The following is a 19,563-nucleotide window of genomic DNA, read 5'->3' as shown; positions in this document are numbered from 1 at the left end:
GATAAGTTGAGAAAGCTGTTTTTAAAAAAAAATTGCATATGGGATCTTTGGCTTTATTAATAGAGGCATAGAGTACAAAAGCAAGGAGGTCATGCTAAACCTTTATAAAACACTGATTAGACCTCCGCTGGAGTATTTTATTCAATTCTGGGCACCGCCCTTTAGGAAGGATGTCAAGACCTTAGAGAGGGTGCAGAAGAGATTTACTCGAATGGTACCAGGGATAACTGACTTCAGTTATGTGGAGAGACTGGAGAAGCTGGGGTTGTTCTCCTTAGAGCAGAGAAGGTTAAGGGGATTTGATAGAGGTGTTCAAAATCATGAATGGTTTTGATAGAGTAAATAAGGAGAAACTCTTTCCAGTGGCAGAAGGGCCCGTGATCAGAGGACACAGGTTTAAGGTGATCGGCAAAAGAAGCAGAGCTGACATGAGGAATCATTTTTTTACGCAGCAAGTTGATCCAGTGTGATCTGGAATGCACTGCCTGAAAGCAGATTCAATAGTATCTTTCAACAGGGAATTGGATAAATATTTGAAGGGAAAAAATTTATAGGGCTATGGGGAAAGAGCAGGGGAGTGGGACTAATTGGATAGCTCTTTCAAAGAGCAGGCATGATGGGCCGCATGGCAGCCTCCTGTGCTGTACCTACTATGATACTACTATGAAACTTGGGCTTAATTTTTAATATCCATAAATTTTAAGTAACCTTGGCAAAACTACATTTATGGAAGAAATTTTTCTTGTACTCCATTTTTTGTGAGAAACAGATTACAAATAAGAATCTTCACCACTTGAAATTTCACTACCTACATAGAATTACATAGAATGTACAGCACAGAAACAGGCCATTCTGCCCAACAGGCCCATGCTGGTGTTTATGTTCCACATGAGCCCCCTTCCTCTCTACTTCATCTAACCCTACCAGTATCTCCTTCTATTCCTTTTCTCCCTCATGTGTTTATCTAGCTTCCCCTTAAATGCATCTATGCTTGTTGCCTCAACTACTCCCTGCACCTTGGTTCGGTGCAACAATACCAGCCCCACAATTTTAGAAAAAAGAATTCTGTAGACTTTGCAATCAGTTTGAAATAGGGAAACCCTGGCCTGTTGAATGTTAATTGCCTCGGGTGCCCAAGCAATGTTGGATGGCAAGGACGCATATGGTGACATTCCTGCCAGAAATTCCCAATCACAGGGAAAGCGGCGGGGACCTTTTGTAATTGGGTTTGCCCTCGCCCACCCTGAATTTGGCATGATTACACCGAAGATGTACAGGGAAATTTGGGGCCATGTACTCCAGCTACAAGATCTGTATTAGGCTAGTGTAAACAATCTTACAACACCAAGTTATAAGAAATCCTTCCTGACATTCACCTGACGAAGGAGGAAGCCTCCGAAAGCTTGTGATTTTCAAATAAAATTGTTGGACTATAACTTGGTGTTGTAAGATTGTTTACATTTATCAACCCCAGTCCATCACTGTCATCTCCACATCATGTATTAGGCTAGATGGGAGGTTCACTGAATCTGCCCCTCAAAAAAAAAGTGAGGCAAGTTAGTGCCATCATCCATCTTATTTCATTTCTTCATCAATAATGTGATGGCATTGTAAGGAACCACATCATAGGGCTCGATTTTTGCACCCCCGAGCGGGTGCGTTCGTGGCGGGGGGGTGGGGCTGCGAAAATCGGGGATTCCCGGGGCGGGTCCGGAGCCTGGCTCCAACCCGCCTACTTCCGGGTTCCCCAGTGACGCGCTGACATGCACGCGCAGCCCCCGCATGTGCGACTCCCGCCGGCAATTAAAGCCGGCAGGATGCCACTTGAAGTAATTAACTAGGTACTTCAGGTCATTTACAGACCTGATTGACCTGATATTTTAGGACTGGTGGGATTTTCAAGTCAACTGGGACTGTTTCCCGTACTGGGGGAAACACTCCCAGTTGAAATGGATGTGTTGCAGCCATCAGCCTGTGGCAGCTGCAAAGGTCCATTTGACAGGTGGGGGGGTGGGGGGAGACCCTCACTCATTGCAGGAGGCCACTCTGTCACTTGGGACAAAGTTTGGCCTCCACCACCCTCCTCCTAACAATAAAATTCACAAACTTGCACACTTACCCCGGTGTCCAGACACATTTACCTACCTTGCGGACCCCCTCAAATGTACATCTTCGGGATGGGGGCCGCCGTAGCTGCAGTCATGACCTCCTCTGAGGACGAACAGCATCACCAGCCTCGCCGGCCACACCGTCCACCTCTGACACGTGGAGCCCCACAATACATCCACCTGCACAGCAGGGGGGAGGGCAACCGCAGAGAGAGATGCGTCGCAGAAGCCACTACCCTCACCACAGGGTCTACAGACCGAGGCTCAGCTTCCTGGACCTCTCTGAACAACAGTGCCCATGGAGGATCGGAGTCACTTGACATGTAGTCGTGGCCATCTGCAGCCTCCTTCATGCTGAGCTGCTCCCGGCTGCCCTGAGCACCATCTTCTTACCTGTCGCTGTCAAAGTCACCACTGCCCTCAACAACTTCTCCTTCGCATCCTTCCAGGATGCCACCGGGGACATCGCCGACGTCTCTGTCATCTGCACAAAAGAGCCCTGCAAATACACCTACACCCACTCTGCAGTGACGCAATGGGTGGCATCAGTTGTGGGTCTTCATAGTGATCCTCAAGGCATTATTGCACAAACCAGACAAGATTCACAAAGACGAGGCAGTAGTGGTGACAATATAATATGTAATGTGAGTTGATCAGAAATTAAATATAGGTAAACACCATGACAAACCCTCAAACACCCTTGTGCATCCCCTTCATGCTCACAACGCGTTTGCCTTACGCTTCCTACTGCACATATGTGATGCATGCTCTGTGGCTGCAGCACAGGTAGTGGCAGGTTGGGTGAGGCTGACCATGAAAGAGATGCATGAGAGGGTGAGTATGAGAGAGCCATGAGATTGTATGAGGATTGGGTTGAGAGGTAGTGGTGGGATGAGTACTGGTGAGGTGAGTAAGTGCAGGTAAGATGAGGATGAGCTTTGAGTGGGTGTGAGGGGTGATGTGACAGAGTAGTGTTGGCAATGCAGAAGGAGATGTGGGGTGGGGGCAGTGATGTGGCAGACGGAATGTAGGGGAATGAGTAAGTGTACTCACTTCGGCTGACCTACTTAGGTCATTGAAGCGCCTCCTGCACTGTATGCAGGTGCGTGGTATGTTGGTGCTGGTGACCTCCTCTGCCACCTCGAGCCGGGCCTTGGTGGCAGAGGCAGGCCACTTCTGCCCGCCCGCGGGGGAGAAGATCCCTGTCCGCTCCCTCCTCCTCACCCCATCCATTAAGACCTGGAGTGAGGCGTCATTAAACCTCGGAGCAGCCTTCCCCCTGGGCTGCTCCATGCTGTAATTTTTCCTATTTTCTGCAGCATCAGTCAGTGGAGGACTGCTCCTTTTAAATAGAGCTCCTCCAGCTGACAGCCTATGCTGCGCATGCGCAGTCCGCCCGCTGCGCAGCTTTCCAGCACGAAACCCGGAAGCAAAGGTAAGTACCTTCAATCAAGCTGCAATCGCGTGCGGAGCACCCTGATTTCACTGGGCACGTTACCCACATGCCCAGTCGACCCCCTGCTGCCAACCCGTCGCCCTCCTAATATCGGGCCCATAGTGTCTGTACAGGTATTTTGCAGCACTACTTTATGTAACTGATATTATGTTGCTGATGGAATCACCTAGGAATATAAAGCACTCTTTTCACCATCTTGAACTCTAGGTTAACCAGTGGGATATGGACGTGTGTGCCTCCAAATGCATTAGTATAGCCTTGCATGGCTTAATGGGGCCTGAAAGCATTGATTTGAAAATACAAGGGGCATCTGTCCCAAATGTTGAAGTTCATTGGTATCTAGGGGTCCTGGTAGATACTGACCTCAACCTGGGCAAAATTTTCTAGGATTGCACTAAGAACGGATGAAGGATCTTTGATCGATCTTGTTTTTTTTTCCAACAAAATCTCAACACAAGTCAACTTTTTTTGGAGCAGAGCAAATGTGTCCAAATAGTTCTCCATGATTCAGAACTGCTCTGCATGCAGCGGAAGGGCTTCTTCTAGCCTATATTCAAAATCAGTACCAAGCTGTCTGGTGGATTTGTAGCAAGAAGTGGCTGCAATGAGGGAGGACTTCAGCCTATAACCAACCTGTCACTAATTATCCTTGATGTGGAGATGCCGGTGATGGACTGGGGTGGACAAATGTAAGGAGTCTTACAACACCAGGTTATAGTCCAACAGTTTTATTTGAAAACTGTTGGACTACTAATTATCCTGGTGGGGGAGTCAGCCTTTACTTAAGCTCCTCCCACAAGGGTATGGATTAAACATTTGGTAATGAGCAAGCCTCATACATGGCATTTAACTTGGATGCCTAGGACATTAAGGTAGCTGGTGTGACACCAGCTGTCCTGTATACATCCTTTCACCATGCTGAAAGCAGATGCCCAATGTATAACCAGTGAAGAGACTCTGAAACTTGGCAACAGCTGCTGCAAGGCATTATGCGGAGACCTGGTATGAGAGTATGTGCTCGTATACCCAGGCTCAGTGCCAACTATGATTTGGTTGCAGATGGGCAAGCAGCTGCCACTAGAACTCTGCACCTCCACCCAGTAGGACCAAAAATCAAGGGGTTATGGTCTGTACCTCTGCTTTGGAGGATTTACATACATCTGATGGCATTGTACTGCTCACCATACTGTTTGAGGAGCTCCTTGTACCTGTTATCAACCTAATGAGGCCTCAAACCTATGCTTGTTACATGTATGATTACCAACTAGTGACTATAGTCCTTGGAGGTGAGTAAGGTCTCTTCGGCTTGTGATGGCTCAACAATACTATCTTGGAACCAAGTCAACCCTGCGTGGTAGATCCGGCATTCTGATATCTAAATAAGTCCATTGTGCTCTTGTACACAGTTGACTATTACCCAGCCACCCTTGCTCACTAAAGGAATCTGGAGGGGTAGGCTTGTCACTGGGGCCTGGGATTCTGCCTCCACTACTCCAGTCTATCTTGTAAATCATTACACCAGCTGGTGGACAACACTTCCTGTGATCTATCCGAGCAAGATATGCGTATTTAGCGAGTTAAACTCCAGCAATATCCCTATGTACCCCCTGAGGTTCTTGGGCCTTAGCTCTGCCAGCCTGCACTTAACGGCTCTGGATTTGGGAAAGGTAGCATGTGGCCCGACATGGGAGAGTGTACTCACTCCATATTGGGCAAATAGCAACCCTACAGGTAGATGTCGATTTCTCAGTTGCTTGTTTTGGAGACTCTTCTACATGTTGTTTGTTTTTTGGTCTGACATGCACGGAAACCAATCATTTCAGATCTAGCATAGAGTGACCCCTGCTTAAAGCATAATTCCTGGCAAGTTGTTCTCGTGTTCAGCGCACTGAACACTAGCATATTTTCAAGATCTGATTTTTACACCTGGTAATAGAATTGTATGTTTTTTTAAAGAGAATGATTACAATGAATGAGGCTTGCTACAAACTTTTGTAGGTGTTCTATCTGATTGAAATAAAACCTGTTAGGTAATTCACTTGTCAGGATTTGACTCATTTGAAAGCTGATGAAACTTGTGAAAGATACATACATGTACAGTATTAAAACAAAATATACCCTGTCCATATACAAGCAGTTGTGGCCAACAGAGTAAATAATAAAATACAGTGTAGGTGCCTTCTATATCCATTAACCTATGCAATAACTCTCAACTACAACTCTTCACTTAGCTTTTTATAAATGAGCAGTTTAAATATTTTAATGTTAATATAAATATTTAATCTAGATCTCGCAAGTTCACTCTCCCTGGAGTGAACTACAAATTTGTAATATCAGTGTTCACTGCGTGTATATGTATATACAAAGATACATTATGTAGAGTGTATCTCAATTCCTTGCAAATTACCATCCACTGTTTAGTTCAACTTATTCGTTATTTTGAATTAATTTACCAGTAAATTCCACTTTGCTGTGTTATTGATGTTACTTAATTCAAATTATTGGGTAATTTAAATTCTTTTTAGCACAAAAGTGACTTCAAACTATCAAGAGTAGTTTATAATGGCTAATTACATGCAGCTCTAAAGGGGTAGAAGGAAGAAGAGAATACAATGGTATATGAAGGAACCTGCTTCCAATCAAAACTCAAATTATTTATAATATCCACCCTTTGACTACATAGAAATATACATTTCATAATTTTGAGGGGGTCGTATTTACAAAGTTCTTTTATGCCACTCTCTTACATTAGTAGCTTGGTAAAAGACTTCATGCTAATTTTGGTGTAAATCTGGCACTAAGTGAGATTTACTTTCCCACCTTCCAACAAGGAGTGTTTGAGTGTACTGAAGCAAATGCGACAGGAGAGCAGAACAACTGCAGTGTCTTTCCCTCCCCGCCCCCCCCCCCCCCCTGCCCTCCATAAATTAAAACATTTGTGGCTATGGGAAACAATAATTTCATGCACTGGGTGCAGAGTAAAATTTTCTGCCCTGCCCCAGTAATGTGTCTAATGCTTAATCTTGGACCGATTGACGCAACTTCCCTGCAGCTGCTACCTTTTACTTTCTCAGAGTAATACTGACATTTGAGCACTGTAGGAAAAGGTTTTTTTTGTATAATGGTGTCACACTGACTAAGACCTGGATTCATTTGAAGTAATTTGACTTATTACCGCTGGTGGTTGAATTCAAGCTTTGGTCCCAGACTTCAAAGAGCAGTACCTTTAACCCACTGTCCAATCCAGTTCCCTGAACCTCTTTGAATTGAATACAGTGTTTCATGTGATGATGATAACCTTTTCAGTGGTGGAATTGAACCTGTTTAATATACTTGTGACTGCACTGTACACTTTGCACCATTTTTTTGACCATAAATCCAATAATGAAAACTATCCTTGAACTTTGGAATTACCCAAATCAAAACTGTAACACTGGTGTGAATAGTTTATTCCAAACGATAACTTGAATTGTCATCTATATCAGATATTTGTTTGTGAATTGTGCTGAGAGATTTGCCCAGAGTCCTGCATCTGGATTGTAGATTAGTAATCATAAACACTTTTGAAAGTGAAGGACAAGTGGTTTGAACTCACCACTGAAAAGACCAATGCCTCTCAGAATTATTTGGGATACAAGTACTTTGGGAAAGTGATCAGCCACCCATACATCAAAATGAGGTAATATTCCAGCTATTTACTTGTACTTATAGCTGCTAAACAACCCTGACGTTTAAAGCTTGAAAGCGAGTTTCTGCCACAAGACTTGCAGCTGAGTATTATGATTTATGAAAACTGGCTTTGGTAGTCATAGTGATGAATTTTTTACTACAAAATTTGCTACATTATCCTGAGCAACAAGTCATGCAATTTTATGTACCAGGACACTTGGTATCATTGCACACAAAACCTAACAACAGTACTATGTGACTGCTTAGCAAAATACTGATAGGGACATGTATACAAGATGGTGAAATACTATCTTCCCACTTCACTTTATATATAGCAGTTTCTATGCACAAAATGTTTTCTAATTGAAAGACAACTCACATTTATTGAAAATGTTTTTTGTATTTGGGGATCCATCTTCTACAAACAAGATTGGAAATGTTGCCTGCAGAAGTAATCAACCATGCAATAATAACAGCAGGATGTTCTCACCAACTGTATTCGCCCACATCCGTTGTAAACCATTGTACATGTAACTTCAGGTAATAGATCAATGCATTCTAGCTGCCTCCCCTTTTAATTCTGTAGGTAAACATTGCTGGCACTATATTTTCAAAGCTGAGTTGTTAATGGCTGATTTGAAAATTATAGCTTTTTTTTCCTTTAACCATTACTTAATTGTGGTTTATGTTTACACGTTTTAATTTGGAAGTCGGGAAATTCCAGTATTCCAGTCGTCCTGGCGTGGTTGTGTACATGTATAAAGTTCTCAGCTGGTACATTATAATGCTGAAATTAATAATGTAATAGAAATGTCAATTATATGTTACTGTAGTAAACTATCTTTTCAAGATCCTAACGCTTACTGTATTGGTGGAACTCGGCTCACTAATTCAGGAACATTTATTCAGTCTAGGATTTTAAATGGCTTGACTTTGGAACATAGTGAAAAATAGCTCCTTCAGTGAGCTCTCGTGAACTCCAGTAGGTGTAAGGAATCTTACAACACCAGGTTATAGTCCAACAGTTGTTGGACTATAACCTGGTGTTGTAAGATTCCTTACATTTGTCCACCCCAGTCCATCACCGGCATCTCCACATCCAGTAGGTGAACCATATAGTAGAATGTTGTACTGCTGCAAGGGAGGGGTACTTGCATTTATATTGCAATTTACCACACTTCTCATATCTCATACTGCTTCCAAGAATAATGAGTGTCTCATTTAATGAAAATTCAGCATTAGGATATTTTCCAATTCAGTAGTCACCAGCAATAAATATAATGTGCTAATATCTTGGCTTCATAAAATTATTCAATAAATCAGTTGAGAAAATACGCAACGGTCCATCTTTTTAGTTTAAATCAGACTTTGCGGGGTATAGTTTAGTGTACAGTATTGGTGAGCAAAACAAAACAATGCTGATATGTCAGTGGGTTCATATTTAAGACCTCGTCAATGCACTTTTATTAGACATTACAGCCCATCTAACCTGGATGCACAGTATTTGCTAGAACAAATTTTTTGAACTATAGTCTGCCACATGTACCATTTTGCCAATCAGTAAAACAAAGAGGAATGAGCTGGTTGTGAGCCTAATTATGCATGAAATTGCAGCAGAAGAAATTGTCCAGATATTTGCAGTTGCTGAAAATATCTGCTACACGTTGCATCACTATAACATGTTCTCATTTCACATTTTGCAGCAACTGCTATATTTGTACTTGACTAAGTGTTGAGGGAGTTATGCTGTATGGCTGAAACAGTGATGCTGAATACCACCGCAGTTTATTCCCTGCTTTCTCTTTAACGCAACAACAACCTCCCAGTCCATAGTCCCATGAACAGACAGAATTATAATGAGACAGCACCAACAAAATGGCTAATGTTCATACTGCTTTCTTGAAATGTTGGCTGTCTGCTCACAGGGGATGTCAGAAGTGTGCCCTGAATTGGTGTGTTTGTAATGGTGGCTAATACATTCTGGTGGCAGTATTAGCTGAGTTTGACCAGTTTTTGTTTAGTGTTTCAATATGTACAAGCATCTTTAATAGGCAATTACATGGTGTGTGCTTACATAATGCTGCTGCACAGTTAATAGAGATTTCCTGTCACAAGAATTAAGTTTAAATATCTTCATAGTTGTACATTTAGCTGTCTCTAAATGTACTTAACTGGAAAGGGAAATTTCAGATTTATTTTCAAGAAATGCAATCCTTTCTTGATACTTTGATCTGATTTGTGTCCTGATTTAAGATTTATCCAATAAGGCAACAGCTGTAGGTAGCCCTTTCCAAACCTCTAAGCCCATAAAACTCAAAAGTGACAAACTAGCAAATAAGAAATTTAAATAAGCATTGCCTGGGCACCATGGAGAAGACTGCAAGGGCTCATGGGTTGGATAAAGCCCACAGGTCATTGTGTGGACTTCCCTGCTCTAGGCAATGAAAGCTGCAGATACTGATTCCAATGATCTAGGCAACCAACAGAAAAACATGTTTTGCCGAAAATGTAACTATTCTCGCCCTTCCCCTCTCCCCCCCCCCCCCCCCCCCCCCCGCTTCTTTCACCCCATCACAATTTGTGAATTTTTGTGTTTCCAATTATTTTTACATGAAAGCAAACAGCAGCAGCTAGCCATAAGCTAAATAAAAGAAGGGCTTTGTGGTCGACTGTCAGGTTCTATAGTTTAGATTCTGTCTTTGATCAGTTGTTGGAGTTTCTTGCCTTGAATCTAAATAATGCCTCTGCACATTTGTCAGAAAAAATTATCTGTATAAAAGCCTTTCGTATTTGCAAGTACTTCATCTTTAAGTTTGACGCCCACTTACTGCTCTCCTGCTTATGCATTTGGACTGGTTAGTTGGTCACCATGGCCGGGATCCAATTTTATACAAAACCTCAAAGAAGAGTAAAAGTGCTGGACCAGTTCTCTGCATTTGTGTTACGAAGACTGGTGGCAAATATATTGCTGTTCATCCTTCTACTGGGTGCACAAAACATAATTTGTGAAACTGGACCTTTTTTTTTTTGCCATGGGTTATGATCCTGTTAGAACTTTGTGTTCAGCAGCAGCTATCCATATTGTCTCAACCAAAAAATGTTCACGTGTTGCATCAAATTCATTGTATACTGTAAAATAAATGTTTATTCTGTAAATAGTCCCAGATTATTTGTTAGTGCTCTCATGAGGGTAATACGAATTAAACATCAATGGAGATGGCAGCTTAATCCCACAGTTATATTGCAGACCCACTTCCACTTGAACTGGTTCCATAATGTGTGTTTACTCCCAGTACTTTGGAATCTGTGCTCGTTCTCGTTTACATTACAGGGTGAATTGCATGAACCAGTGGCAACACTTAAGAAAAAATCCCCATTTGTGCAATCTGGTGCATGTACAGTTAATCAAAAATTACAATTGTGATTTTAATCTCTGGCCATAGAATCTGCCTAGTTGAGGAGGGAGGGGGCGTGGGGTGGTGGTGGGGGATGTGTATAAGGATGGGATGGTGTGTGTGGGGGGTGTTGGAGGGGTGGCAGGGTGCGGGGGTGGGGGGGCGTGAAGAGAGGTTGACTGGCTTTATCAGCCATCAATGCAAACAAGTTTTTCATTTGTTCGTGGGATGTGGGCGTCGCTGGCAAGGCCAGCATTTGTTGCCCAAACCTAATTGCCCTCGAGAAGGTGGTGGTGAGCCGCCTTCTTGAACCGCTGCAGTCCGTGCGGTGAAGGTTCTCCCACAGTGCTGTTACGAAGGGAGTTCCAGAGTTTTGACCCAGTGATTATGAAGGAACGGCGATATATTTCCAAGTCAGGATGGTGTGTGACTTGGAGGGTAATGTGCAGGTGGTGGTGTTCCCATGTGCCCGCTGCCCTTGTCCTTCTAGATGGTAAAGGTCGTGGGTTTGGGAGGTGCTGTCGAAGAAGCCTTGGCAAGTTGCTGCAGTGCATCCTGTGAATGGTACACACTGCAGCCATGGTGCACCGGTGGTGAAGGGAGTGAATGTTTAGGGTGGTGGATGGGATGCCAATCAAGCGGGCTACTTGATTGGCACCCCTGGGCAGTAAGCGTGCAACTGGATGAAGAAGATATTATTTCCAGTATTTCTGGTGGAGCAGGGGGAGGATGGATTTGTGTGCCAGCAGAGGCTCTGACACCATCTTACCTATATTATATTTCTGCTGCCTACACCTTTGTACGTGTAGCAACAGGCAAACCTCGCAAAGTGCAGTGAGGGTGCGAATGTTACACCCTTTAAGCAACATTTGTGAAGTAAGCTGTGCACAACACACTGATTTGTATGCTGCTAGTGAATAGTGTGGGTGAAATCTACAGGGGCAAGGGTGAAGTTGGAGGATAGAGTTTTCCACTTTGCATCTGCAATTGTTTAACTTCCTTTGTGTTTCGCTTAACTCCTTCACCACAGAAGTTCTCCATGCAGCATTAAGTTCTGGTACCCATTTGTATTACCTTTATTGCCATTTATTGATCACGTGTTGTAATTGAATTAATATTTGTTACATGCTGTAACAGTCTTACATAGATGTAACGATGTATTGGCTGCATTTTTTTTAAAATGAAGCAGTCTCTCAGAAATCCATCATAGATTAATGTTTATCCAGGATACAGTTCATTTATTGGGGTTAAAATTGAGCAGCTGGATGTTTTGTACTGCCATTGTTCCATTGTGATTGTTGCCCAGTGACATTTAAAACAGAAATTCACAACTGATGTATTGTTTCTGAAAACACTATCAAGCCAGTAGACTCTACAAATGTCCCTCTTATACACAGTAAGAAATGCAGCTGATTAAATTAGTCATTTGTATTTCAAATATAAGAAGCATAGAGAACAGGTTTGTGTCGTCACAGCGTGAATTCAAACTGTTCTGTTCTAACACAATTGGACTTTAATTGGGACGTATAAAAGTAACAATTCATACTTGTGAGTTAGAAAGACATGTTGCATTTGCTAGATGCTGGTTGCTAATCTTTAATGTTGGTATAGAATTTTGGCAAGTGATATTGCACACAATGTAATTGTAATGTCTTTTTTAATGCTGTAAATGACCACCAAACGCTGGTTAATGGTCAGTTGCAGCCATAGAAGTGTACAGCAGCATTTAACAAATCTCTTGCCTATTTTAGTAAGGTCTTAAACTACACACAGAAACTTAACACACTAGAGCGCCTTGTGGCCTTGTAATATTGGTTTTGTAGCTAAGTAACTGGAGTTCCTTTCATGTATTCCCCCATTAAAAGAATGATTGCCCTTTTATTCTCAGGATTTCATTATTTTATTAAATTTCATCACTTTTCAAAGTCAAAAAAAGTAGAGTGGAAAATTCACGATGAGAGGAAAGTGGGAACAAAGGTTACCTGGTTTTATCGGATGATTGGTTCAAATTACTTAATGTAATTTCATTTCATTACTTATGATTTTTTGGTCTTTGCAGAGTCTTGACTTGAAAGCCTGGTAATAAGATGAACAATAGCTACTTGGTTTGCAGCCAGAATACATGAATTGTTGGGCAACCACAAATAGTTGAGAATAAAAGTTTTATTGCTGGAATTGAATTGCCTTCAATTTAATATTTTATATTGCGTGTTCTACTCTATGGTGTTTTCTTCCCTGTTTATTTTTGTATTAAGTCTGATAGAAAACCCTGTAAAGATCAATTTTCTTTGTCGAGTACAATTGGATTTTTGTCTGCTTAGTTGATATCCATAGCTGAGCACTGTCATTGATGAGCAGGGGAGATGTTGCTGGGATATGAAGGTACCAGCTTAAACAAAAAGCAAATTGACAAAATGCATGCCATTGCACATTACCTGCATTATCTAATTGCTTCCAGCTGCAGCTATGAAATTACTGTTCAATGCCCATTGGTCATGTAGTAAAATATGTTGCTGTATAATTGGATGCTAGACAATAAATTATTTCTTGTGCCCCTGGGTGCTACATTCCTCAGAGATGAAATGCATCAATGTGATACAGTATTCTTTTCAGGAACATGACAAGATTTCCATATTCATACTGCCTTGTTGTAGAATGTACTCATCAAAGATGCAATGTGACACATTCATCTGCACTTTTGAAATTGCATCTTTGAAAATCTGCAGATTATCATAGTGGTTACAAATCTGTCTGGGTTACTAAGCAGGAGTGTATGCTGTTTTATCTTTGTGGGCCATTTAGGTGTATAAGCATTTAATTCAATGGTTACATTAATTTGCATGTATCAAGCTATTGATACTTTGTGATCTGGTTTGTGTCCTGATTTAAGATTTATCCAATAAGGCAACAGCTGTAGGCAGCCCTTTCCAAACCTCTAAGCCCATGAAACTCAAACGTGACAAGCTAGCGAATAAGAAATTTAAGGCAGCATTGCCTGGCCGCCATGGGTATGATTGCCAGGGCTCATGGGTTGGATAAAGCCCACAGACCATTGTCGACAGCAGAGATGTCCAAATAATAAAAACTGCAGGTACTGATTCCAAAGATCTAGGCAACCAGCAGAAAAACATCTCTTTTTTTTGTTTCACCAAATTATAAATTTTTGTGTTTCCATTTTTTTTACATGAGAGCAGACAGTAGCACCTAGTCATAAGCTAAATCAAAGAAGGGCTTTGTGGTGGGCTTTCAGATTATGCCTTTGATCGGTTGTTGGAGTTTCTTGCCTTGAATCTAAATAATGTCTCAACTTTTTGACAGAAAAAATGTTTCTATAAAAGCCTTTCATATTCGCAAGTACTTCTTCCAGTATTGGGAGCTCGATGCCATTTACTAAACTCCTGCCACCATGGGCAGACTGGGGTCTCATTTTATACAGACCCTCAGAGAGAAACGCTGCTGGACCAGCTCTCTGCATTTGTGTTACAAAACTGGATCCGTTATCCTAATAGTAGAATCATAGACATACATTTTTGTGGGTCTACAGTACCATTTGACCATGAGAGCCAGACTATGAAGTGCTGCAGTCATAGCTTACTGGTGTGACACTGCAGTAATTACATTACTAAAGGATGGCTCATATATGGCTATCACTCTGAATAATACAAAATATGAAGTGATTAAAATATTTGCACAATCTTATGTTTATTGTACTGATTAATAGAGGCTTGAGGCCTCTATTAAATAAATGCGTTGTTGTTTGATGCCTACTGCTTTGTTTTTTCTATCAGCTGTACGCTGGAGCTGTCCTTGAAGTATGTGGATGAAAATTGGGGAGGTTCCCCCAAGTCCAGGGTAAGTGAATAAAACCACACATTGTATAAATTCCTAAACCACATTTATCTTAATTTTAATGTATTCAACAAAACATCACTGCAGATCTTACTAATTAAATATCAACATGTACATATAAATTTCAACTTTTTTGCACAGAAATCCTTCATTGGTCTGATAGCTTACAAACTGTGTAAGAATTTTTTAAACTGTTATGTCACGTTGGCTCAGTAGTAGCAGTTTTGTCAGAAGATTGTGGGTTGAAGCCCCACTCCAGAACTTGAGCACAGAAATCTAGGTTGACAATTCTCCCAGTGTCCAAGACAACATTCATTCTTCAAACAACACCACCGAAACTGATTATTCCTCTCCTTGCTGTGTGTAAATTGGCTAACATGTTTGTCTGCAAATGACACAGTGACTACACTTCAAAAGTAATTCATTGGTTGTGATGCACTTTGGTATGTACTGAGGATATGAAAGATTCTTTACAAATGCATGTTCCTTTCTTCCTCATAGCATTTACTGGCCAGCATTAAGCTTCAGAGTGGCTACGCATAGGTTTTTAAAAAAGAAGTGCTAGGCATTGGAACAATTAGGAAACCCATAAAATATAACTGTCCTAAAATCAAGCACTTTCCATTCCCAACTCTGAGCAAGGTGGCTGAAAATGCAGTTGAAAAGGTGGGCCCTAAAAGAGGTTTTTGAAGAGGGCAGAGATTTGACATGGCAGACTGTTCTTCTCAAAAGTTTTCCACCACTGGGGTTTTCCTGTCTGGGTCTGTTGTAGACTAATTGATAGAGATTGATTGCCATGATTAATCAACAACTCCATTAACATTTTTTTTTTATTCGTTCACGGGATGTGGGCGTCGCTGGCAAGGCCGACATTTATTGCCCATCCCTAATTGCCCTCGAGAAGGTGGTGGTGAGCCGCCTTCTTGAACCGCTGCAGTCCGTGTGGTGACGGTACTCCCACAGTGCTGTTAGGAAGGGAGTTCCAGGATTTTGACCCAGCGACAATGAAGGAACAGCAATATATTTCCAAGTCGGGATGGTGTGTGACTTGGAGGGGAACGTGCAGGTGGTGTTGTTCCCACATGCCTGCTGCCCTTGTCCTTCTAGGTGGTAGAGGTCGCGGGTTTGGGAGGTGCTGTCGAAGAAGCCTTGGTGAGTTGTTGCAGTGCATCCTGTGGATGGTACACACTGCAGGCGCAGTGCGCCGGTGGTGAAGGGAGTGAATGTTTAGGGTGGTGGGTGGGGTGCCAATCAAGCGGGCTGCTTTATCTTGGATGGTGTCGAGCTTCTTGAGTGTTGGAGCTGCACTCATCCAAGCAAGTGGAGAGTATTCCATCACACTCCTGACTTGTGCCTTGTGGATGGTGGAAAGGCTTTGGGGAGTCAGGAGGTGAGTCACTCGCCACAGAATACCCAGCCTCTGACCTGCTCTCGTAGCCACAGTATTTATATGGCTGGTCCAGTTAAGTTTCTGGTCAATGGTGACCCCCAGGATGTTGATGGTGGGGGATTCGGCGATGGTAATGCCGTTGAATGTCAAGGGGAGGTGGTTAGACTCTCTCTTGTTGGAGATGGTCATTGCCTGGCACTTATCTGGCGCGAATGTTACTTGCCACTTATGAGCCCAAGCCTGGATGTTGTCCAGGTCTTGCTGCATGCGGGCTCGGACTGCTTCATTATTTTAGGGGTTGTGAATGGAACTGAACACTGTGCAGTCATCAGCAAACATCCCCATTTCTGACCTTATGATGGAAGGAAGGTCATTGATGAAGCAGCTGAAGATGTTTGGGCCAAGGACACTGCCCTGAGGAACTCCTGCAGCAATGTCCTGGGGCTGAGATGATTGGCCTCCAACAACCACTACCATATTCGTTTGTACTAGGTATGACTCCAGCCACTGGAGAGTTTTCCCCCTGATTCCCATTGACTTCAGTTTTACTAGGGCTCCTTGGTGCCACACTCGGTCAAATGCTGCCTTGATGTCAAGGGCAGTCACTCTCACCTCACCTCTGGAATTCAGCTCTTTTGTCCATGTTTGGACCAAGGCTGTAATGAGGTCTGGAGCCGAGTAGTCCTCGCGGAACCCAAACTGAGCATCGGTGAGCAGGTTATTGGTGAGTAAGTGCCGCTTGATAGCACTGTCGACGACACCTTCCATCACTTTGCTGATGATTGAGAGTAGACTGATGGGGCGGTAATTGGCCGGATTGGATTTGTCCTGCTTTTTGTGGACAGGACATACCTGGGCAATTTTCCACATTGTCGGGTAGATGCCAGTGTTGTAGCTGTACTGGAACAGCTTAGCTAGAGGCGCAGCTAGTTCTGGAGCACAAGTCTTCAGCACTACAGCTGGGATGTTGTTGGGGCCCATAGCCTTTGCTGTATCCAATGCACTCAGCCGTTTCTTGATATCATGTGGAGTGAATCGAATTGGCCGAAGACTGGCTTCCGTGATGGTGGGGATATCGGGAGGAGGCCGAGATGGATCATCCACTCGGCACTTCTGGCTGAAGATGGTTGCAAACGCTTCAGCCTTGTCTTTTGCACTCACGTGCTGGACTCCGCCATCATTGTGGATGGGGATGTTTGCAGAGCCTCCTCCTCCCGTTAGTTGTTTAATTGTCCACCACCATTCACGACTGGATGTGGCAGGACTGCAGAGCTTTGATCTGATCCGTTGGTTGTGGAATCGCTTAGCTCTGTCTATAGCATGTTGCTTCCGCTGTTTAGCATGCATGTAGTCCTGAGTTGTAGCTTCACCAGGTTGGCACCTCATTTTTAGGTACGCCTGGTGCTGCTCCTGGCATGCTCTTCTACACTCCTCATTGAACCAGGGTTGATCTCCTGGCTTGTTGGTAATGGTAGAGTGAGGAATATGCCGGGCCATGAGGTTACAGATTGTGCTGGAATACAATTTTGCTGCTGCTGATGGCCCACAGCGCCTCATGGATGCCCAGTTTTGAGCTGCTAGATCTGTTCTGAATCTATCCCATTTAGCACTCTGGTAGTGCCACACAACACGTTGGATGGTGTCCTCAGTGCGAAGACGGGACTTCATCTCCACGAGGACTGTGCGGTCCTTGTATCATGCAACTACCATGATGGTGGAAGGCGGATTAGATGGAACTTGATTTTGTTTTGTCTAGCAATTCCCATGTTCCTATAAGGTGGATGGAGCTAATGCGCTGGATGTGATGCACATGGACTTTGAAAAGGTACCACACAGGACACTATTAGAGAAGATTTTAAGGAGCATGGAATTAGGGGAAGGGTAGCGAATTGAATTAAAAACTGGTTAGAAGGGATGAAATGTAGAGTAGAAGTTAAGGGTAATTTCTCCTGACTAGCATTGTCCCACAGGGTCCTGTTCTGAAACTACTTCTGTTCACTATATACATCAATGATTTTGATATAGGGCTAGAGGGAGTTGTGTCCAAATTTGTAGATTATACTAAAATAGAAGCCATAGTAAATAATTCTGAGTACCAAATGAAGCTGCAACGGGATATTGATTTTGATAGTGGAATGAGCAAAATATGTGTCAGATGGAATTTAGTGTCAGTAAATGTGATTTAGTACCTTATTTTTAAAAAAAGTTAATTATGCTTTGGAGGAAGGGTGAGTGTGGAAGAGCAGAGGATTTTGGGGGTTCAGGACAGGGGCTAAAAAGCTAATCAAATACTAGGCTTCAATGGTAAGAGATATAGAATATACAAGTCAGATGTGATGGTAAATTAATTTCCAAACCTTAGTAAGGCAACAGTTGGTGTACTGTGTACTGTTTTGGGCAATAGAGAGGGTACAGTGTAGATTCACTAGGATTCTGCCTGGTATGAGGAAGTGAAATTAGAAAGAGAGTTGGAAAATTATGGCTGTTTTTATTAGAATGGGTGATCTGGTGGGGTGTTTAATATAATGCAGGGATGGGCAAGGCAGCTAGACACAGACTTTTCTGGTGGTCGAGGGATCTGGAATGAGGGGACATGGATATAAAATGGAATGTAAGTGATGTAAGGCAGAGAGCAGGAGAAACCTTTTTTTGCTAACCTTTTCTGTGTTTGAGGTGCAGTACAGATATTCCTGGGTTAAACTTGCTTCATCTTATTTGGACCAAATGCCTGACTTGTTTGTACTGAGAGAAAGTGATATTATCTGAAGGTCAAATAAAGAAAACCACAGCTTCTGAAGTGTTATTTTTAGGCTGTATTGAACTGTGGAACTCTTGTCATCAGTGATTCTTTCAGCATACATCTTAATTGTGATTTGATTTCAATATCTGATGACTCCCACTAGGTTATTTGTTTCCTGTAGAGTGCACAGAAAATCATAACATTGGTGTATGAGTGGTGTGAGGATGTTGAAATAATGGGGATTACATTGTTAGCTTTTGTAGCTAACTTTGAAGCCTTTTTTTAACTACACAACAAAGATTTTTAAAAATTATCAATATTGTCTTTAAACAATTTTATCTGCAGTAAAAGGAAACTTAAGTTTGTGAACTGTGATCATTCAATCACATCCGTATTCCAGGTTGCCATCCAAATAGTGCGGAAAAACAATAGAGCAGTTTTACCACATGCAAATCCAATTTGGATTGGTTTGATTGTGCACATTTAAAATAACTAATCTGCCTTTTACGAAAAAAAATTGTGAATTAAACTCAGAAGTTTCTTTGTTGAAAATTGTGTTTCTGGATTGATGAGTCCCTTTTTAGTAGCAAAGTATTGTTATAACCTTTTTGTCTTGTGTAGTGCAATTTCTGGTGCATTGATTATCGTAGCCTCCATGCTAATGCTGTCAGCACGTTGCAGTACTTTGTTGTTAGTGATCTTGTCTACCACCAGGTATGAAGTAAGGTGCAACGGTGTCTTTGGTGAAATCTTTCAGCTGTTGACTTTATGGTTTCCATAATGTCCACGTTTCACATCCATACAGGAGATTGGCAGGGACAACCGCCTTTTAAAACTTCAATTTAATGGCAACCTTGATACCGTGCTGATTGCAAATACGCTTGGACAGTCTACCAAAGGCCACGTTTGCTCTCTGAATGCGAGCCATCACTTTCTTATCGACCCTTGCATCATCA

At 42.5% G+C, this 19,563-nt stretch overlaps 1 protein-coding gene across 1 annotated transcript in view; it reads left to right on the top strand.

Annotated features, from left to right (window-relative positions):
* The window catches only part of selenof (selenoprotein F), a 53,462-nt gene that overhangs the window by 17,765 nt on the left and 16,134 nt on the right, over window positions 1-19,563 (top strand). Inside the window, exon 3 of the mRNA XM_067989876.1 lies at window positions 14,417-14,480. Coding sequence (XP_067845977.1) covers window positions 14,417-14,480 — 64 coding nt within the window. The remainder of the gene's footprint in view (window positions 1-14,416; window positions 14,481-19,563) is intronic.

Source organism: Heptranchias perlo, chromosome 9 (assembly GCF_035084215.1).
Source record: "Heptranchias perlo isolate sHepPer1 chromosome 9, sHepPer1.hap1, whole genome shotgun sequence".
Lineage (NCBI taxonomy): Eukaryota > Metazoa > Chordata > Chondrichthyes > Hexanchiformes > Hexanchidae > Heptranchias > Heptranchias perlo.
This window is presented reverse-complemented; position numbering and strand designations above follow the sequence as displayed.